The 22,660-nt window shown below is 55.5% G+C and overlaps 1 protein-coding gene across 1 annotated transcript in view; it reads right to left on the reverse strand.

The window, feature by feature from the left end:
- The window catches only part of Mkl1 (megakaryoblastic leukemia (translocation) 1), a gene marked incomplete in the record, with an annotated part of 172,213 nt that overhangs the window by 4,351 nt on the left and 145,202 nt on the right, over window positions 1-22,660 (reverse strand). The window contains 8 exon segments of the mRNA XM_013511484.1: window positions 1-598; window positions 1,287-1,458; window positions 1,546-1,799; window positions 2,923-3,072; window positions 3,483-3,658; window positions 6,366-6,527; window positions 7,207-7,282; window positions 9,846-9,901. Coding sequence (XP_013366938.1) covers window positions 1-598; window positions 1,287-1,458; window positions 1,546-1,799; window positions 2,923-3,072; window positions 3,483-3,658; window positions 6,366-6,527; window positions 7,207-7,282; window positions 9,846-9,901 — 1,644 coding nt within the window.

Genomic DNA, 22,660 nt, shown 5'->3' on the forward strand with positions numbered 1-22,660 from the left:
GCGCGCGCTTCTCGCGCTCCAGCTGCAGCCGCAGCAGCTCCACCAGCCGCTGCTTCTGCCGCAGCATGCGCGTCAGCGCCTCGATCTGCCGGTCCTTCTCCTGCAGCATCTGGTCCTTGTCCAGGCCCTCGGGCTCCCGCGCCGCGCCCTCCTCCTTCACCAGCACCTGCAGCGGCGGCGGCTGCAGCGTGAGCTGCGTCAGGGGCGACGTCACGGCCTCCCCGAAGGCGTCCCCGGGCGTGGAGTTCTCGTCGCCCGTGCTGAGCAGCGAGCGCTCCGAGGGCGTGGGGGACACGGGGGGCGTGGAGCCCGTGCTGCCGAACTTCACCACGCCGTTGCTGGTCACCGTGGCCACCACCACCTCGGCCGGGGCCAGGCCCGCCGTCACCAGGGCCGGCGCCGTGCTCAGCCGGGCCGCCGGGAAGGCGACCACCACCTCGCCGGCCTTGGACAGCAGCGAGGGCGCGGAGGGGGCCTTGGGCGCCGCGGGCGCAGGGCCCACTTGGTCCTGGTAGGCGCGCAGGCGCTCGATCAGCTCGGTCTTGGTGCCGGACACGGGCAGGGACCGCAACTTCAGCTCCTGCTTCAGCTCCGCCACCTGCAGGGGTCGAGCACGCGGCGGGGCTGACAAGGGCGCTGGGCCCCGCGGCCGCTGAGGGCCAGGGCGGGCGCTGCACCCCCTCCGGAGTCCTCCAGGGACCCGGCGCCGGGCGTCCTCGCCTGCCAGCGCCCACCTGCGTCCTCCCTCTCACCGTCCTCACCCTGACAGGGACTCAGCCCCTAGCACCGTGCCTGTGCTCAGTAACTACTTCACTGGATGGACTAACCCCGGGCTCACAGTGAAGCTCGGCGGTCAGGGAAGGTGAAGCCCGGCGGTCAGGGAGGGTGAAGCCCAGGCCCGGCCCTTGCGAGCGCGCCCTTGCCGAGGCCGGGGTCATCACGCTTCCGACTGGGGCAGAGAAACCGGCCGCGCTGTGGGCGGGCTTTACTCCCAAGGCAGGACACGACCCCATGTCCATCCAAGGACAACACCACCCTCCTCAGGCAGCTGCCCGTGGGCAAGATGCAGCTGGCACCCGGGACCACAGGGAGCCTGGCCTTGGCGTGGGTGCCCTGGGAGCCCCGGGCTGCGGAGCAGAGCGTGCAGCCTGCTGGTTGAGGATCTGGGCCTGGGCACCCCTGCGCTGTCTGCCTTCCTGGCCTAAAAGCAGCCAGACTGCCATGGGTGGGGGACGGGACAGGCAGCAAGGCCTAATCCTTCTAGCGAGCAAGGGACGGCCACACACCTTCATGTCGTCCAGGTTGGCTGGCAGGGCTCCCGGCTTGCCAGAGAGAGGGGCGCTGTTCTGGCGGGCCAGCGCCCCGGGCCCTGGGGTGCTCGAGCTGGTGCAGCCATTGGTGGCAGAGAGGCTGCGCACTGGGGGCGCCCCGCTGCTTCCCAGAGCCTCCCCCGCCGGCCTGAGGAGGAAAAGGCGGCCGTGAGCCGCTGGGGGCTGTGGCAGGAGGGGCGCGGCCCTGCCGGGGGCTCTGTCCCCCCAGTCCTACTTGGGCGGGGCGGGCAGGATGGCCTGGTAGTTGTAGTGCTGCTGCTGCTGCTGGTTGAGGATCTGCAGCTGCAAGAAAAGCTGCTGCTGCTGCAGGATCTTGGCGTAGGAGGAGTCCATGGCAGGTGCCCCCTTGTCCTGCTTCTGGTCGGGGGGGATGTACTGGTGGTACTTGAGCTTCTTCACCTTGGGCTTCAGCTCCTTGGCCTTCTTGCTGCGCTGCGCCTTCTCGCCAGCAGACTTGGGTTGGCTTTGCTGAGGGCACAGGAGCGGCAGAGTCAGCACCCCGCAGGCCCCGCACAGGCGCCCGCCAGCCCACACCCGAGCTGCTGGGCACCGCCCTACAGGAGCAGGGGCTCCCTGGTGCCCAGAGGGGTCCCAGGAGCCGGTGGGGTTGGGCGTAGCCTGGAGGGAAAAATCAAGCAGAGGTTCAGGCACAGATGCCACCGGGACCCCAAGCACAGTGTGACCCCAACAACAGGCAAAACCGCAGCTGGCCTGTGGCGCATGGGCTCGGCCAGACGGAGCAGGTCACAGAGACTGTGCCACGGAACTGTTGAGCCGACCTAAACAGGAGCAAACGGGCTCAGAGGAGCCGCATGGCGACCAGTCGTGACCTAGCGTGGGACCCCACAGCTCCTGCTCAGGCCCAGTATGTGCCCCAGAGGCTCCCAGCTGGCACAAGCACAGGGTGCAGGGTCAGAGGGCCCAGGCTAACCCAGAGGGGCTGGCAGTCAGAGCACGGAGGTAGTACCGAGTGGGACAGGAAGACCATGGACCTGGACACTTCTGAGCAGAGGCAACAGAGGGGAAGAAGAGAATGTCAGGGTCTGCTGCAGTTGTGACCAGGTGGCAGTGGGGACAAAAGGAAGGTCGGGGCAGAGGTGCCCACGACAGCATGAGCAGCATGAGCACGTGGCAGTGCGGGGCTGGGGCTCTCGGCCGAGAAGAGGAGCGAGCAGGACTCTGGGCAGACGGCTGGGCGGCAGGCGGAGGCGAGGCAGGCCGGTCAGGAAGCCGGCCCTGGAGGCTGAGGCAGGCATAAGACTGCTCTCTCCTACGAGTGGTGGCGAAGGACAGCCACGCAGTGTGAAAAAGGACAAGACCGAGGGAGGGGCTGTGCCCGTGAGGAAGAGACCGCAGGTAGGAGGGGACAGCTAGCGCAGCCCTCAGGGAGGACACTGCCAGCGACAGACAGGCTAACAGTGCGAATCAGCGGTGGCTCCGACGGCGACTCAGACACCGTGTTGGACAGAGAAAGAACAGGAACGAATCGCACGCGGTCTTGGGACTCCGTGGCCTGAGACCCCAGGGAGAGGACGTGCAGTGTCCCAGGAGGCCCGAGCAGCATGGGACAGCACAGCTGCTGCTGACGCACCTTAATGAGCGTGGGGGTGGGCTTGGCGGGGGGCACAGCGGTTCCGTTGGCGAGGCTGGGCGGCAGCAGAGGCGGGGCAGGCAGAGGCGGCTGCTCTGCCACGAAGAGCGTTTCTCCAGCATCCGGGCCCAGCTGGAGCTGAGAAAGAACCTGGGCGGGAAGAGGGGACGGGAGGACATTGGCAGCCCCGCCCCGCGTGTGCCCAGCCTGCACTGCCACTAGGGGGGCGGCACTTCCCTGGACACCGTCATGGCCAGAGGCCAAGTGACGAGCAGAGATCTGGCTCGCAGGGGAGGGAACTGGGAAAGCAGGACAGGTGGCGGCCACAGCGCTGAACTCCGGGCCCTCGCGCCAGCAGCCGGGGCGGTGGGCGGGCAAGGCAGCCCAGCCCCGCGCTGCTCTCCGGCCCCGGGGTTTGGGGCCTGACACCTCCCTCCTCCTCACCACTGGGAAACAAGCAGCCGGCGCCTGGGCTCCCAAGGTGGCGGCCGCACCTCCCGTGCTACGGCAGAGCCACCCACCTGGCCCTAGCACGCGTGGGAGCCTCTGGGCAAGCTGACCTGAGTGGGGGACACGGAGGTGGCACTCGGCGGTGGTTCGCTGACGCGGGCCTCCAGGGGTGATGGCACGGAGCCCTGGGACTCGTGGCTGGCAGGCTGCTCAGGGGATAAGGCGTCGCTGCTGTCCTCGTCGAAGGAAGAGCTGTCTGCCACCTTCGGGTAGTTCACCTGGCCCACTGCAACCCAGAGCCAGCGTGAGACCCGGGGCAGGAGCAGCGGCGGCCCCGGACTCGCCGGCGCTCAGCCGAAGGAGACCGCGCACTGCCTTCCCAGTGCCTCCCTGGAGCGGGCCCAGCCATCAGCGGGGCCGAAGAGACCCTGGCTCCAGGCGGCACCCACTCTTCACAATCAGGTCCCTTCCTCCCTCCGCCTGTCATTCTCGGGAGCCGCAGGCCACCTCTCCTCACTCATGTCCTTGATGGCCAAGGCTACACAGATGTCCCCTCTGCTCCCTGCTGCTTACAGTCCACACAACGAGGGCCCTGCCCCTGAGGGCAAGGGACCCCGGGGCTGAGCTCACGGCCTCCTCAGTGCCAACTCAACCCCAAAGGCCAGGGCAAACTGAGGAGCCGGGTGCCCGCCTGCACAGGTGAGGTGCTCAGGGACCTGGCACGTGGGCAGCAGATGCACCAGAGAGAAACCACTGCTGCCGGGTGCCCCGGGGCCTGGCAGGAGCTTTCATCCCTCACAGCTGGCTGGGAGCAGGGTCCTTGTGGAACTTCCGCCCCGGGAGGCCCAGCGTGGGAATCCCTGGCCGCAGAGGGAAGGTGAGACAGGAACAGGGGCAGGAGGGCATTTTAAGCCATGTCACAACTGCCGCCTCTACAATGCTGTGGGGAAAGCGGGCCCACTCAGGAGGAACCGAGGCAGCGGCGGGAGACCCATGAGGAAGAGGAACAAGGTGGAGGCACCGGGCCTGGAAGTCCTGTAGCCTCTCCTCCCCGGGCCGCGGCCTGTGGTGCCCTCGTCCCTGGAGGCCTGCAGGATGGGTCTGAGCGGCTCCCCTTCTGGCCAACTGTGGTAGCAGCCAGGAACGCCCCTGGCTGGGCTCGGTCCTGTCCCCTCACCTGCCCCGGCAGGGACAAGTGGCAGGGACAAGCGTGCCACACCAGAGGGGACTGAGCTCGCTGGCCAGCTGTGCTTCACGCCAACCACACAACAGGCTCCACCCCACCACATAAGTGTCACTTCGGGACTGTCCGAGGCCTCGAGTGCCTGTGGCGGGGCTTGTGGGCGGTGCTGGGAGGGTGGGGTCACCCTCGGAGAGTGCGGCTGAGTGTGTCCACTAGGGAGTGGGCCCTGACGGGAAGAGGCGGGTCCCTGGGGATGAAGTCACCCCGCTGCCTTCTCTGCTTCTGGCTGCCAGGAGAGAGTGGCTCTCTTCCACCCGCCCATCTCGGCCTTGGAGCCAGCTGACCACCGCCTGCACTGTGGCTCAAATAAGCCTCTCCTTAGGTTGTGTGCGCTGGATGTTGTGCCCTAGCGATGACAGAGTGACTAAGAACCCCTCTCTGCCATTTCTTACTCCCAGCACGGGGACCTGCAGTGGAGAGCAGTGACACAGGGCTGACACAGGACGACCATGATCCAGGCCGGACAAGGTGCAGCTCCCAGCCCAACGGCCCAGGCTAAGGGAGCTGCCGGCCCAGCAGGGAGGGCTGGGGCTGCGCTTGCTGGTGGAGCCCACACCTGCAGCCAAGCCTGTGGCTGCAGAGCTATGGCTCTGGAGCCCAAGCCGTGTGACCTTAGGGCAGAGCTGACTTCTGAGGGCACCTTCAGAGGACCCAGGAAGCCCCCTAGAGGAGGGGGGCACAGCCCAGGCATGACTGGGTGGCCCGAAGGGGGAGTGTGTAAGCAGTGGTGTGTGCGCCCCTGCCACAGGCCACGCCCCTGCCTCTCCTCCCGTCTGAGCCAAATCTCCACCAGGCCCCATCCCACTCCCTGCCCCGGAAGCGCCTCTCCCCAGCTCCTCCTCTCCACCCGGAAACCTGCTCCATCTCCCTGCCTAAAAAACACGGCCTTCACTCAGCATCTCCCTCTCCTTGCGCTGCAACCGGGCATAGCCACGTCCTTCTATCACTCCTCACTCCAACCGCCAGCTCTGCTGGCAAACAAATGCACCTTTCCCACAAGTCACCAAGGATCCCTCGCTGCCAACCTCCGGAACCGGCCATGCTCTGCCAGTCCTCCGGGCTGCTGCCATGCTGTCCCTCTGCACTTCGGTAACCCCAGGCCACCGTAACGCACTGTCTCGGGTGTGCATGCGCGTCCCAGCCACCACCACGTCCGTCCTGAGCCGCGCCCCCTGCGCTCCTGTGGCATCCTGCGGCCGCCAGCTGGTCTGGAACAAGCAGCACTGCGGACGCCGTCAGCCACCAAGGAGTGTGTGAGGCCCTTGACACCCACCATCCTGTGGACCCTGAGAACGGTCCTACCGGGCAGAGGCACCAGCTACATCACAGGACCACGTGGCCCTTCCACTGCGCTGCGTGGGCACCAGAAAGCACTGGTCTGCGTCAGTCTCCTCAGGTCAGCCCTGCTTCTCAAGGCTACAAGTCCCCTCTAGCCACCTCTGTGGCCTCGGGACTGCACGGGGGCTGCCACGTGCTGACTCCGGGTACGCATTTCCTGGACCTGGGCTGCAAAACTCAGAACCTGCCTGGCCACCGACCGCTCTGGAACGCCGCCCTCTCCCCACCTGCCCGCCACCTGTTAGCAATCCCTACCTGAGCACAGGCCCGTGCCCGGCCACCTCCTGACGCCCTCACTCCCACTGCCGGGGAGCCCAGGCAGCAGCTCCGTGGGGACAGGGCCGGGCCTCCACCCCGCCCAACTCCACACCCGTCCCCCACCGCATGCGCACAGGGTGACCAGGGCCCTCACCGAAGATGGCTTCCTTCAGGCTGGACCCCACGGGCAGGATGTTTTTCTCCACCAGCTCCATGGGGCCAGGCCTCTGGGCGATCTTCTCATTGAGGTCATCAGCCAGTCTGGCTCTCTTCAGCTTCAGCTGCTTGGCCTGGAGGGAAGGCTCAGCCGAGGTCTCTGCCCAGGGGAGGAAGGGCACAGGGTGATGCAGGAGGCCCTGGGAGCCCCAGAGCCGCAGGAGCAGAGACCATGAGAGCTGAAAGCATGTCCCAGCCCAAAAGGGTGGCATGGCTACAAGTGTCAAAAGGACAACTGTCACCAGGCCACACTGGCCTAGAGCTTCCTGAGGGGAGCTGCAGCCAAAGGAGCACCCCCCGGGGACTAGCCTCTGTTCTTCCACAGACGTGGGCCACTGGCACCACTGTCCTCTTGCTCTAACCCTTAGCGTCTTCATATGAGAAACATGAGCTTCAGACGTGGAAAGGTCTTGTCCAGCCCTAAGGATGGCCTTGGACTACACAATCCCCAACTGGACAGTTACGCTGCTTCCAGGAGCTGTGCTTTCACTAGAACTGTGGGAAGATGTATGTGGCTGGCCAGGTAAGGCACGTCCCGGACGACCCTGGCTGTCCACAGAGGTGCTCACGTAAATGCCAGTGAGGGAAGGAACGAGTGAATGTAAAACTAAGTGCATTTTAAAAACACGATTTGGAGAGAGGCATCTGCCCAGGCAGGGAAGCCTTTCACACGGGGCCCAGGAGAACAGGCGGGGCGAGGGGAAGGCAGCAGGAAGCACACAGCAGCCTGAGGGCTGTGCGTGCCGGGTGAGAGGGAGCAGTGTTCGGACCTCACGCACCTTCCAAGATGTGCATCCTGACCAGCTCCGACCGCTCCGGCCGGGAGCGGATCTTCCGTTTCAGGTAGTCCTCTGTCTACAGAAAAACACACCGAGCAAACTCTCAAAGCCAGGTCATGGGGGGATGGCAGGCACTGGACCACGGCCAAGCGTGGGTCACAGTGGCTACTGCCGGTCACCTCTGCAGCCCCCATGACCTCCATTTTGTGCAGGGTCCTGAGGCGGGGGCTGGGAAGTCACACTGGCTTCCAATGCACCTGACAAGGGCACCTTCCCCTGAGACCCTTTGTCCTTCCGGGGCTAAACGACTCACTCACATACTCCACAGCTACCCCTGAGCTGAGTGTGGGGTGCACACCTGCAAATTCAGGCGGAGGCAGGAGAGTCAAGTTTGGGCCCAGCCTGGATTACAGAGCAAGATCCTGTCTCACAAAACCAAAAGCATCAAAGGAACAAACAACCCCAACAAACCATCACTGACATCATCATGAAAGCACCATGTGCTCACTGAAGAACTAGAAAGTATAACCATAGTAAAGAATTTAAACTTTATTAGTATTTGGGGAGATCTGTTTCTATCACTCTTTCATGAAGGTCAGTTTAATTCTGTACAGATACAATCGTACTACATACGACTTTATGTCCTGTTTCAGAAACTTCAGCACTGCATGGTCTCGTGAGCGCTTTCAGTTCATTCTGAATAACTGCCAAATGCAATACTAATTCTGTACCTAGTGATGCAGCTCCAGTTCCTCGAAGTCCGGCGTCCTTGTTTCTGCATTTACTGGATGGGGAGAACTAAGCCATGCCCTCCACTGTCACAGAGCCCTCACTGCCAGTGGCTAATGGCACTGTGGGTGTGACCCCAGATCTGACTTGGGAGCAGGTGCCCCTAACCTCTGCACCAGCGTTTTTCAAACCATAGGCCAAAACCATCAGAATCAGGAGCAGCATAAGATGGGACAGGACAGACAGGACGGACAGGACAAGCATAGCAAACTATGACAGCAGGGCACATCATGTATAGTAAAGGTCAAGACTAGGCCCTGCCCTGGCCATCTGCTGCCTCGGTGCCCTGGTTGGGCAGCTCTGTGCTCAGGAGGGGTGCTGAGCTCTCCAGGCAGCATCTCGGGACTGGGGTACCAGTTCCTGATGGAAACCTGGAAACCAGTTTGCTCTCAGCACAGAATGTCAGGACAAAGGCTGCGGAGCTGATATTAACAGCTCACAAGCACTGAGAGCGTGAGCAGCTAAGCAAGCTTTGGAAAAGAAACCAGCCTCAGGTGAGGAGCGCCCGAGAGCGCTCACAGCGTGGCTGAGCCGCAGCCACCGGGGGCACTGCCTGCACAGGGGCGCAGGGCACTCTCGGGTCAGGGAGCTCAGGCTGACAGTGCGCCTTACCTGAATGCAAAAGTGGCAGCTTTCAGAGCTGTAAACTGTTAGACTAATTAATTAAAGCAAGTCCTGCCATAACCAATCCAGTGTGCTCGTTTTTCATATTTCAAGTAAGATCATTTTTAGTACATAAACGTGGAAGCAGGTATTGTAAGGTGGAAGGCACTCGTGAGCAGAGGCAGGCACATACTAGACATATTTACCGTGTGTTAGGGAACAAGACTGCTGTGCTAAGAATAAAATCTGGTTCCCACAGGTCTGAACATCAGCCCTGCCACTTGCTAGCTCAGCAGGTCAGACGACCTCTCCTGCTGCATCTACAAAACAGTAACAGCGGCACCTGATCTGTGAGACTCGATGTGGAGATAAACAAGATACGACCGAGTCTCACGCGCCGCCTCCTAGGCAGCTCCCGGCTGCCCCGCTGGCGGCTCAGGAACTGGCACGGCTTCTGACTGCGGGGGCCCACACAGCTCCCAGAAAAAGCCAGCAGTGCAGTTTCCTACTGCTCTGTTCCCAGCACCCATGATCTCATTCTTCTAGGAATTAATCATGGTTTTTAGGGGGAAAGAATAGAAGAAAAGTCTTGAGATGTCTCTAGGAGAAGCGTGGGGCTTCAGGGAGCAATGGGCTGTACCCCTCCATCCAACCACACGGGAAAGGAGCAGCAGAGGCGGTGGGACAAGCAGGTCTGTGACCTCCCTGTTCCAGCGGACACCCGGGGCAGGATACCCCCCCCAGGGGCCTCTAGGGAAGCAAAGCTGAGGGGACAGGGATGCAAGTGAGGTGCCACAGCCAGAAACCTGGGCTGGAGTGTGGCCCCACTTCTGCTTTCCGCAGGCAGCCAGTGGCCACTGGCTGGAGCCGAGGAAGGCCGAGGGGGTTTCCTTGGAACACCTGTCCCGCAGGCCCTGGGCAGCTTGCACTGGACACAGGAAACTTTCCTGTGGCTAACGCTGGTGCCTGTCATCTCAAAAGGCACAGTGCAAGGGAAGGTGGGCAAAGCCCAGTGATCTCCAAAGCCAGGTTCAGGGAGGAGAGGCCACGCGATGAGGCCCCACAGTGAAATGCACTAAAGGAGATCGCTCCCTCCAGGTGCTCCTTCAACACCGTGGGAGGTGGCTGGGAGGGGCGAGGCAGGAGGAGCTGACCCTAGCAGAGAGCCCGGCTGGAAGGCAATGTAACCAGCTGTGCGATGAGTCTGGAAATGTGTTGGAGGTCCTTGGGGGAGAAGGGGACCTTACCCTGGCCCGCTCCAAGCTCCTCCTCTGCTCATGAAATGCAGCTGGACTTTTCAAAGCTGTAGAGAGAAGAACCATGCAAGAATTACTTTCAGTGAAGCACCAAGTGCAGCACTGCAATTTCAGTGAAGAAGGCATCTTAAACTCATGTTAACTGTGGCAGTGCTACTCACAGCAGCTGGAGCGAAGAAGGAAACGCCGCCTGAGTAGGCACATGCCTTCACGGGTTAGCCACTGCATGAAACTTTATGATTCCTAACGGGAACGGCCTCTGCCGAAGCTCGGGCTTCACAGGACACACGAACCCTACCAGCCAGGCCTCCAAGAACGCCAGTGCCTCGCGCTCTTCTTGGGCTGACGCAGGAAGGGGCAGGACTGTGCGCTGCACCTGCCTTGCCTCTTCAGCCTCACTGGGAACCATCAAATGGCCATGGCTTCACTGGGCCAGTTACACCGAAAAGGCCTGTGTCTCCCTTCTGCCTCACTTTGGCTGGCATTAACAGTGCTGCTAAAATTAACTTGAATTTCATCTGTAGGGACTAAAAGAACTTCCCGATCATATGGCTGACCCTGGCGAAGGAAGACGCACCACCAGCAGCTGATAAGAAGGGCTCTGCTCTATTCTGGGGACGCCGCCACAGACAACAGCTCCTGCCTCCAGCAAACAACGCCTGGCGGGCCAGGCCAGCCCGGCCCTCTGCACGCGCTGCACAGGGAAGGGCAGCACTGTCGCCCTCTATGAGAAACCTCAGGTGCTGAGGAGGAGGGCAGAGGAGGACTCACTTCAAGCAGGGAACAATGGCAATAAGAGAAATTTACAAAGCTGTGGTCAGTTTCACGTCTGCTGCCCCAGGATTTCTGAACAGCTGCGAAACTGTGTGCAGAGATAACTGGCTAAGCTGCCGGCTGTGGTAGAAGGGCAGGGTAAGGAGCCGCTAAAAGTAGCAAGAGCACAGATAGGACCCTATCCTGCCTGGCCTCTGTACTCCCCCACCCTGCAGGGGGCTGGGCTTCAGCAACAGCAGCACCAGAAGAAAGCTTCAAATGTCCCAGAAGTGCCTGTTGAGAATTTTAAAAGTTTTTTATTATTCTTGTGGCGGGGGGTGGGGGTAGTGTTTAAAGCTCTGTAGAGCCAGGTGCAGTGCATACACCTGTAATCCCAGCACTCAGAAGGCTGAGACAGGAGGATCACTGCAAGTCTGAGGCCAGCCTGGGCTACATAATGAGTTCAGGGCTAAGCTGAACTACTTAGCAAGACCCTGTGTCTCAAAGAAAAAAAAAAAGAGATAGATAATAGACAGAGGCGAAAGTTCTGCTGAGATTCTACCCACACTCTAACAGCAGGGGGAGCTCCAGATTTAGAAAATACAAAGACAGCAGCACATCACCCACCACAGCACTCATTCCTGGCCACCACCCAGGCTACCCCAGAGGTAACGCTGCTCCCTGCACCTGCTTCTACAGCACAACTCCAAAAGCTGCCTGCAGAGCCTGGCTGGCACCTGCGCTGGGTGTGCTGGGCCAGCAGGGAATAAACACGCCGCCCTGCTCATGAGAGCTCCCCACATGGGCCAAACAAGTACCAAGAGTCAAGGAGAAACCTGCAATGTCCACTGGCCCGCCCAGCTTTTTCCTGCCTTTTCTCCATAGCTCTCACTGCTATCTGGGCAGTCTCTGTGTGAGAGCTACGCACTTTGCTTATTTGTTTGTAAAGCTCCTCCCTTCCCAACATCCCACTGGGGCACGGCAGAGGTTTTGTCTACTTCATTTGTGACAGGGGCCCCAGTGCCTAGAACACCACTAATTCTTCACTCAATGCATTAATGAATCTCCTGCAAGAAACTGGTACAAGGTGACACAGTGACAGGACAGCAAGGGGATTCCGCCGTACCACGCTAGACTTTTATGAACAGCCAGCATTCTGGCTCTCATCTGGGTCCAAAACTCCACAGAGGGAGTCAGGGATTTGTGTCGACTCCCGAGTTCTACCCAGCACTCCTCGGGCGACAGGGCGTGATGGTCTTCTGGGCCTCATTTTCTTCTGGAGAGCAACAATCTGCCCACTTCCAAGAGCTCTTCTAAGAATCGAGTGGGAGCAAGCACGCTGTGAAGCAGGTGGCCCGCTCACCCATGGGAAGGGCTACTCCACCAAACCCTGGCATCTGATTCAACCATTAGCTGGATTCTCTCGGAGGTGAGCTGGTTTCTGTCCCATAGTCATGTATGATCTGTCTAAAATCCTGGCTGCTTTGCTGCCTCAACAACCTACACTGACTCTTCCAACAGGCAGGGCACAATTCTAACTTCTAGAAAAACTTGCAGGCACAGGCATCTTGACAGTAGGGGGAACATCACCTTTGTTTAAAAGACGGACGGTGTATAGTATACATAAAGTCCTCCTTGGTCCCACTGAATTAAGAGAGTCTTTTATGCAAAAGGAGATTCGTATTTACTGAGTCTGAACTTAAGTGGCACATGCTGTCTCAGATACTTTAAACACACAGACTTAGTTTTTTTAATACATAGGGTCTCACTATGTAGTGCAGGCTGGCCTTGAACTTACTACGTAGCCCAGACTGGCCTCAAATTTGCAGCAATTCTCCTGCCTCAAATTCCCTGGCACTGGGATTACAGGTGTGGGCCACCCTACCTGGCAACCCAGTTTAAACCCTGAGGGTTTATTACTCTGAGCTCATTTTATTTTATTTTATTTTATTTTTTTTTTTGTTTTTCTCCGGTACCGGGAACCGAACCCACGACCTTGCGCTTGCCAGGCAGGCGCTTTTGCCGCTGAGCTAAATCCCCAGCCCTCTGAGCTCATTTTAAACCCCGAGCGTCCGATGTGGTAGGTAAGGGTCCATTTTGTAGGCTGGAAAAGTTAGGAAAGGCTGTCCAATGGCAGGGTCACGGTTTCAACCTAATTCTGTCCTGCCCCCAAGTCAGACTTCTTTCCACTTCTCTGGGTTGGTTACTTAACTTCTTCAAAAAATAGAGAAGAAAAGAACCTGTGGGGTGAAGGCTGGGCAAGGCGGCCTCCCTAAGACGTACGCCTAGATGCAGATCTGCGCACAGGCAGTGTGGAGAGGTCAGGTGACCACAGTGCTGCGCCCAGACAAGTGTGAGGAAGACCCAGAGAACCGGCGCAGGAAGCCCTTCGAGGAGCCCCAAGGCTCCTCGGGGAGCAGCCTGGAGCCTAACACTAAGCAACGAGCTGGGGGGGTTGCAAGGCCGGAGGAAGGCATCAGCCAGGCAGGGCAGGGCCTGGCCGCGAGAACAGAAATGAAGATGAGTGCCCAATCCCGAAAGACCATTCCACCTCATAGTGACAGGGGCAGTACAGTCGCACCGGATCCCCTTTACAGCACACGAGACAGGGACTATTCTTTCAATTCTACCTGTGATGAAACCACCACTAGGCGACACGCAGTAACCTGCCAGGCCGTTCATCGAGGCCTGGACCCAGCCCTGGCCCAGCTCTCCCCTCGCCTAAACCTTCTGCCGAGGCGTGTGGCAGTTTCTGTCGCGAGCCCAGCTCCGTCTGTGCTACTCCTTCCCCATTTTTCCTTCTGCTCTGACAGCAGGTTCAGCAGTTTCTGCAGCCACTCCTCCCAGGTGGGAGGAGGAAGGGTCTGTCAGGACTTCTGCTCGGTGTCCCCAGGTTCACAGAGGAGGACTGGGGTGGGGACAGCAAGTGCTGCCGATCCTCTACAGTTTCAGGCAGGACAGCGACTCCTCCGTGTCCCGAAGCTGTGTCAAAGCCACACTGCGGAGTGTGGCCCGGTGACGGAGATGTACGGAGATGTAGGTGCAGCTAGGGCGTAGCTCAGCTGCACAGCGCCTGCCGGGCAAGCACAAGGTCCTGAGTTGGACTCTCGGTAACCACCCCCCAGAAAATGCTGGTGCAGCCTTTCTTGACGTAGAAGCCGGTGACAAAAGAGTAAACCACTCAAGCTCCAGCAGTAAAGGGACAGGCCACAGAGAAGCACAGTAAGCATAGGCTTGTCCTAGTTGTGGAAAAAACCAGAAAGTCTCAGAGTTAACCCATAAATGTGTGCCTCACGAAGACGGCTGTATTTACCTTCCACTCTATCTCCTCCTCCTTGCTGCCTTAACAGCTTTGCTAGGAAGATCCACGATGCTACCCATTCAAAATTTCATTTCCCCGGAGGCCCCTGGAAGCAGTCTCTGGGAAGAGCAGCCCCAAGCCCACGCAAAGGAGAGCTGCTGCGAGCGTGCGCCAGGGTCAGAGGGCAGCTCTGATCCTCCTCTCCCAGCCCTATGGCTGCTCCCACGGAACTCTCACAGCGCTGTGTGTGAACAAAGGGAAGTGTGCAGCGCATACTGAAAGGAAAAATAACCAAGTTCCCCACAGAAATCAACTGAGCAGAAGTGGCCAGCAGGTGTGGCATCTTAATCACAGTTTCAGTTCTAGATGTGGCTGCCGCTGTTATTCTGGACCTTCTCTCAGCGCCCATTTTCCTCCTCCCGACATGTTCGCTGCCTTAATTAAAGGAGATCATTTGTGAATTAAATTTTATATGGAAAAAACTGCTTCCATTTTCTTTTGAAGGCTATTCTGGCCACCACTTACAAGGGGGCGCTCAGCGCTCAGAGGGTCCTGCAAGGCTTTGTGACCCCCAGGCAGAGCTGCAAGAGCCAAGCTATTCCACTACTTTATAGGATGTCAGGCCGGCACCTTCTCTCATGAGCTCCACCCAGGCTTACCCACGCACGCAGGCCAGTGAGCCCTCCAGGAGCCACAAGCAGCCAGGCACTGTGGCTCATCAATGACATTCACCAGCAAGCCTCGTTTCCTCCTCACCCTCCCACTAGCTGCCTGGGTCGAGCACTGCTTCATTAGCTGCTGATATCATAAAACAATGGTTCCCATCCTGGGTAAGATAATGGGCCAGAAGCCCACTGACAGTTCTGCAGTCAGAACTCAAAGCTCTGAGTATCACACCACTAACAGAGACCACTGGAGCACCAAAGTCCACAGCAGCCCACCTGAAAGGCAGAGAGAGAGAGAGAGAGAGAGACAGAGAGAGAGAGAGAGAGAGAGTGAGTGAGTGAGTGAGTGAGTGTAACACCTAACTAAGCAGATGGGAAATGACCCAACAAACAAGTATGTACTATGCTAGTCGTAGCTAAGGGTAGGGCATTGAGATAGGCTTCGCCTGCAGAGACAGCTCATGCTCTTGCGGGAGAAGACAAATGCTTCTGACAGCAGAAGGAAGTAGCCCAGCAGGGGTCACTGAAGGTGCTACACTGGACAGAAGAGGCAAAATTCAAGCCGAGAAGAGAGCATATGAGCTGCCCAAGAAGACAACAGAGAAAACCCCAAGTGAACTGAGCAGGAGCTCTACAAGCAGAATGGAGACCACCAAGACTTAGCAAGAGCAAGAGCACAGCAGGAAGGCCTGAGAGGACAGGCGAGGGGCAGAGACGACAAGCGGTGTGGAGTTCCTGTGGGGATGCTGTTGCCGGGAGGGGAGGCAGGCCCCGGCGCAGACCAGAAGAGCTGCACCACGTCGCTGTGGGGAATCCTGCTTCTGGGGAAAGGAGGTCGACAAACTGCTCTCCGTTCCCCTACTAAGTACAAGTAAAAGCCCTGGGCATTATTTGTGAAGTAAGCAAAAGAAATTCTAAAGGTGGAGAGAGGGCAGGCTGGCTGGGGACCCTGATCCGAGGAATGCCACGACAATGAGGTCCTTCCCTGCTTTCTTTTACCTCCTATATCCCAGACTTGGAGCCCAAGAAACTGGCAGCTCAGAAATGTGAATGGGTGTAGCCAAGAATGTTCAATAAAAGCTTGCTTTCTTTAGTCAAAGGGCCAGGAAAGGGACTGGCTGACAGAAGACTTTTAGACACTGACTGTTCCACTCCAGTCAAACACGACAGGGGGAAAAGAAAAAGCAGCCTCTACCCTCCCTCCACTTGCCCCAGGAAAGGCCAAACTGGAAGGCTCGAATGAGGGGCTTCCATACTACTGCCCAGGGGTCAGAGAAGACAAAGCAGGAAGCTGCAATTGTCATTCCCAGCCTCCCTCCTCCGCCCCCGTAAGCGGAGCTACCGGGGGAGTCTGGGCTCACAGGGCCCCTTCCTGTTGGGGTGGTATCAGAGGAGCCCAGTGCTGGACCAGGACTTTCATCACCTGCTGGTAACAAGGCCGGCCCACCACAGTGCTGGTCGGAACACCTGGGGGCTGGGACTCCCATCTGAACTCAGGTGTTCATGGCTGCTTAAGGGGAAGCTGGACTCCTCTCTCCATCTGGTTGCAATGAGGCAGCACCATGCCCACCTCTGGCTGCCAGAGCAGTGTCAGAGAAAGCCAGCGAGGCACAAGGAAATAAAATGCAGAGGCTCATTTGACTAAAATGGCCCAGATTTAATAAAAAGTCACTCAACACACCAAGAACCAGGAAGATCTCATACTGAAAAACAGGCAATCAAGAGATGCCAACACCAACATGACATGTTAGAATTATCTGACTTTTAAAGCATCCGTGATATTTTTTAATGTCAACGAGTAACTGTGAACATACTCGAAACAAATGAAAAAGCAGAAAGCCTCAGCAAAGAGGTAGAAAGTCTCAGCAAAGAAAGACAAGATTGAAAAATGAATGGAGATTTTAAGAGTCGCATGTACTACTGACTGAGCGAGCCAGGCCAGCTGAATACAGACTTTAGAACTGAGAAACACAGTAAGATTTAAAACTCAATGTAGAACTCAACAGTAGAATGCTGGGGGCAAAGGAAAGAGTCAACTGGGTAATGGAACAATGAAATTACCCTGAAATGAAGGACAGAAAGAAAAAAGACTGGGGAAAAATGAGCAGAGCCCCAAGAACCTGTGGATTTTAACAAAAAATCTAACACTGTCTTAAGGAAGTTCTAAAGGACAGGAAAAAAGGGTGGGGTTGAAAAACACTTATAGAAATAATGGCTAAAAACTCTCCAAATTTAGGGCAAGAAACATAAATCCACAGATTCAACTAGCTCAGTGAATTCCAAAAAAGATAAACACAAAGAAAAATTCCTGAAAAAACATTCAAATAATGGTGCGTTTCTTATCAGAAGTTACGGAAATCAGAAGGAAGTGGCACAGTACTTTTCAAGTGCTATTCAGGACTGATTTCTGAGATCAATGTGGAGCTACCACATCCACCAGAGCACTGGCATAATCAGAACTGCATGGAGGAGCATGGAGCTGTTGTTTCTAACTTGATGTGTTATGCTAAAAAAAAGGGAAAGGAGCCGGGCGTGGTGCGCACGCCTGTAATCCCAGCACTTGGGAGGCTGAGGCAGGAGGACTGTTGCAAGTTCGAGGCCAGCCTGGGCTACACAGTGAGTTCAAGGCCAGTTTGAACTGCAGAGTGAGACCCTGTCTCCCAAAAGAAAGGAGCAGAAGCACACCTGGTACTTGTCATGTACCTGTTTTACCCCGCGCCTCCATGCACATGACCCCTTCTTCAATCTTGGAATTTTTCAGTCCTACACAAACACTGGAAACACAATGAAGAGCCCTACAGCACTGACACAGACTTTCTTTCCTCTCTCTTCTTCCTCCTTCCCCCACTCTTCCCTCCCTTCCCAACACCTCCCCTCAGTATATACACACAATTTTTTCTCATTTATGGAATCACTGGAAGTTAAATTGCAGCTATCCCCCACATTTCACCTCTAATCCTCCAGTGTTCATTTTGTAGGAAGACGCTGTTATATAACTAAAGTGCTTCTATCATGTCTGAGGAAATGAATGATTCAATAATACAATCTAACTCATAGGCCATATTTGAAATTTCTGATTTGCTCCCAAAAATGTCTTTTATGGCTGTTTGGATGTTTCCCCACCCAATATCTAATCAGGAATCGTACTGACTGTTGTCTCTTTAGTCATAATACCTGTACCCTTCTTCTGCTACGCATGACACTGGCTTGTTTTAAGTACTTAAGTCAGCTGTCCTGAAGAACACGCTACATTCTGAATCTGTTTCTTCACAACTAAAATTAAACATTTTTGGCAAAAAGACTACAGAGGTGATAAGTGCTTCTTACCAGGACACAAAGGACAGCTACGCCTACCCACTGATGATGCTAAAAGCTGGCAAGGCGACAACAGATCTCTGTATCTTGAACAGCGCGCTTTCTCCCTTACAGTTCCTACGGGACCTGCAGTGTAACAGTTTGAGGGAGTATAAAAATCCTGTTCCCTAACAACCATTTACCTATGGTCTCAGAATTCACCGAAGTTCTTGGCCTGAACCAATTATTTAAAAAACTGATTTTTTTAATTGTAATTTAATTTTTACAAGCTCACTTCAGCGATAATCAAGAGATGTGGAGAAGAAAAATATGGAGTGACTGGGTGAACAGCTGTGGTGGGAACACTCTCAGGCAGGCCGTACAGGGGATAAACTTGGGCGAGGGTGGCACAGACAGTATTCAGTTTTTGAGCAGATTACCATTAAGTGACAGCCAAGCAAGGTGTGGCGGCTTGGGCACGCGTGTGCGCATGTGTGTATACAGATGTTCTTCAATTCATGATGGGACTATGCCCAGGTAAACCTGCAAGTTGGAAAGTACATTGGAAATGCATTTCATAAACCCAACCTATCAAATATCACAGCTCAGCAATATAGCATACAGTACTGAGATGGGTGGGGAAAACAGACCTTGATCAAGTATCTTTCCCCAAAATGTGGTAAGAAAAAAAAAAGCAATCCAGTGCTTTTAATCTCCTTTCACATTTGGCCTTTTTTTTCTGGCTAAACCTTTGGAAATAAATGTCTGTTTGTCATGTCTCCAACACTAGCAATGAGACAAACGGAGGACTTGCAATCTAACCTTAGAAAATGTCAAGGAGGGGCTGGGGATTTAGCTCAGCGGCAAAGTGCCTGCCTGGCAAGCACAAGGTCGTGAGTTCGGTTCCCGGTACCGGAGGAAAAAAAAAAAACCAAAACCAAAAAAAAAAGAAAATGTCAAGGAGCACACGTTCTATTCCCTTCCCCACAAGCCCGCTCTCGAAGGGGCCAAAAGAGTGGAAAAGGAAGTGGTCGTATACTCAAACTCATCCAGAGTTAACCGAGTCCTCTCAGCACAGGAGGGTGGCATACAGCGGACCAGGCAGTAACCTGCTAGCGCTGACCACTGACCGACGCAATGCCACACAAGAGGCAGGGAGCCAGGCTTCCCCGGCGCTGGGGCAAAGGTTTGCGGGCTGTGCACTCACTCATTTTATAAGCTTTGGCCACATCTAGCTTAGGAATTTGCTTTCCCCATCAACTCTTCGATCCTACGGATGGGGCTGCCCTCAACTTCAGGACTTCTGGGGAGAAGAGGACAGCACTACCTCAAACCATAAAGATGGGGAAGATGCCAACCGTCATCGCCCAGTGTTTTGCTGTGGTTCAGGCCAGGAGTGAGAATGTCTGCAGTGCAAGAACCCCTGGAATGCAGATTCCTGTGCCTGAAGAAAGTTAATCTTTTTTGAGCTCTCTGAGTGATTCTGCTGCCACTAAAATTTGCTTCCCTAGTCTAAAAGGCAAGAATTAGGTTACAAAGTAAGCTCAAGTCCAGTCCAAACTGCATAGCAAGACCCTGTCTCAAAAAGACCAAAAAAAAAAAGAAAAATGAAAAAAAACCATGTGAGAAAGGGTTTGCTCATTCGCCACCAACAGGTGGTGACTGATTACAAAGCACAATGCTATCTCAGTTAATGCGTGGAAAGAATTAAGTTCACTACAAAGAAGGACTTGATAGATTTTCCCAACCCTGGATTCAAAATTTCACCTGTGCTGGCTGTGTGGGTGGTTCTGATTGCCTGGGCTTCCTCCAGGATCAATGCAATGTATATATAATGCTGGGAGTTAAAGAATGGGGCTTTCGCCACCCTCCTCTCACCCTGGCCAGGGCCCACCTACTGGCTAGGGAGAGCACCCACACCCCGCTGTTCGGGTCAGGGGCGTGGTAATGACACCTGTGGAAGGCACCCAGAGGACGCACAGCAGAGAGGAGCCTAGTGCAGGAAACCGAGGGGGTCCTGTAGGCACTGACAGAAGAGCAGGAGTCAGCTGTGTCACTAGCGTGTAAGGGTTGACACTAGCATCAGGCAGATGATTTTTCTTAGGTTTCTGTACCAGGCAGAACAGTGAACCCGCTAAAAGCAGCCCTGGAAGTTACATACTAAATTTTGGTGCTTCCTTGTGCAACTATCTAGTGAGAGGAAGTACAAAATTCTCCCAAGGAGAATCCAAAACACGAAATGAAGGAAGGACCTCTGAGTTAAGCAAGGGTTATTACGACAGGAGGGGAAATCTGCCCTTCAAGACAAACTGGCACACACAAGCAGCAACCCAGGGCTGAAAAACAAGGGGGTCACGCTTGCCTCTGCCTCTGCACCTCTCACCTGACCCCACCAACTACGGGTCCTGGCCTGACCGTTTTTCATTTTCAAAGCTGAAATTCAGGTGAAAGCACAGCAGGGTAGCATCATACAATTTCCATGCAGGCAAGAACTGTATAAACTGGGACCCTCAGGAATTAACAAGGGGGTCTATAGCCAGGAAACCTGAACCGGATCTGCCTTGTCTTTCGGGGCAGTGTGGCCAGGGGCACCCTTAAAAGACAGGGATCCTCAGCCACAAACCGGCAACTATACTTGCTACCGCACTGGGCGACTGCCAGCACTGCACGAAGTGAAAGTGCTCCACCATCTGTGAGCGGCTTGTGTAGCCCTAAGGCACTGTTTCTGCCCTTTCTTCTGTCCCAGCCTCTTCCTGAAAGCAGCAGCAGTGTGTGAAGTCAAGTGCTGAGAGCTCCGTGGGCCTGATTTCCATTTTTTTGGCCCTCTGCTCTCATCTGTCACATCAGACTGCCTACCAAAATACTCTGCTGAAGACTGTTAACCACAAAGGGGTCTCAACAGTTCCCGGGCCTGACCATGGCACAACTAAGTTCATGAGAATCAAAGAGCATGGGTGGTGGGGTGTTGAGAAGGGACCACACTTTCTGGGGTAAGCAGAGATCCAAACTCACTGTCGTGAAGCACATCATGTTTTGGTATGCAGGCTTGCCACCACCCCTGTTTTGGCACCTGATCTGTCACCCCCACCCAAACCAGCAGGAAAGCCAACCACTGAGAATGAAGGTAAGAGCGGAGACCCAAGGATGCTAAACCTGCTCCTTCCCAGACAGGCAGGCTGCTCGAGAGCCTCCCACTGTCGGCCCACTGGTGGAAGAGGCCAAAACTGAGAGAGATGGCCGCACAGTCTCGTCCAACCAATGAGTCAGCAGACAGCCAATTCCAAGGGTTAAAAGATTAGGGGCCAACTCTTTTGAACTTGGCTGCTACGGTGTCGGAGAGCATTCCCCAAAGGCCTATGTGGTAAGGCTTGGCCCCCAGCCCACGGCACTATCAGGAGGCAGTGGAGCCTTCAAGAGGCTGAAGTGGGAGAGTGGGGCCCTAACCCTTTCACTTCCTCACTGCCACAAAGCCAGCAGCGCTGCTCTGTACCACTCCTCTCACCACAGTCCCAACAGCACCAGGCCAACCCACCAGAGACTGCAACCTTCAGATGGGGGTCTCCATACGCCTTCCTCCCTCCAGGCCACCATCTCCAGTGTTTTGTCACAGTGGTGGAATCTAACACACTGGTCTTCCAGGCTTCTCTTTGACATGCACCAGCCGTGTTTATATCTGACTTTCTCTATTTTTCAAGTTTAATTTTTATTTTTCAAAACAATTGGATTAGTACGTTTGCAGTATGTAATGACGACACTCATCACGGGGAGTTGGTAGAAGGACCATATCTGGCTTTCACACCGCAGCCCAACATAAACCTTCAGGTCGGTCTACTATCATTGTAGTGCACAGCCCTTGGATAAAGCTCAAAACAAAATCAAACAATATCCCTCTGTCAGCTCTTCAGATACACACTACAAGCTACTTCTGTCCTTCTGCAAGTGGAATCCCACCCACGAGGCTAAAGGATGTTAAATCAGCACCACCATCAGATACCTATCAGGGCTCCTTGGGCATGGGATTCTTTGGAATTCATACTGTTCAGGTAAAATTAATGTGAGTGATTTTTAACCTCTACTTCATTTGTTAGCTTGAAAAAAATTTGGCCTTGGATCATTCAGATAAAGAAGAACAAATCATGATCTGGACACAGGAGCACACACCTATCATCTGGGCTACTCAGGAGGCTGAGGCAGAAGGGTCCCAAGTTTGAGTTCTGCCTGTGCAACTGAGCAACACCCTGTCTCAAAATAAGAAACAAAAAGGGCCAGGATGGAGCTCAGCGGTTGATTTCCCTGGGGTTCCATCCCCAGCACTGACGAGAGAGAGAGACACAGAGAGACAGACAGACATTAACTTGGCAACTGCTGTTTAACACAGCCTAACAGTCTTCTCCGCTTCAAAACTAGGAATCAGGCCACCCTCACTCCTATGGTAAGGATACATTACCTCGTCAGGTGGTTGCTTTGTTTTTGTTTCTTTGAGAAAAGTTCTCCCTGTGTTCCAGGCTGGTCTTGAAATCTCAGAGATCCTCCTGCCTCAGCCCCCAAGTGCTAGGATTATAGACATATGTCATCAGGTATAGTGCCTCTCAAAAACTTTTTTTTAAAGAAAACAAAGAAAATTATCTCTTCTATCCAAAGATACCTCTGTACCTGAAAGAGTAAAAGGGGTTGTGCAAACCCTAATCCTGAGAGTGAGCACCTGAAAGAACTGAGAGCCAGGGCAATGGCTCACAGAGGGCTAACAGCAGCGCTGGGGGAGGCCTTTCCTGAGCTCTTCCTGGACAGGGGTT

Source organism: Chinchilla lanigera, unplaced genomic scaffold (assembly GCF_000276665.1).
Source record: "Chinchilla lanigera isolate Chin_1 unplaced genomic scaffold, ChiLan1.0 scaffold00012, whole genome shotgun sequence".
In the NCBI taxonomy this organism is placed as follows: domain Eukaryota; kingdom Metazoa; phylum Chordata; class Mammalia; order Rodentia; family Chinchillidae; genus Chinchilla; species Chinchilla lanigera.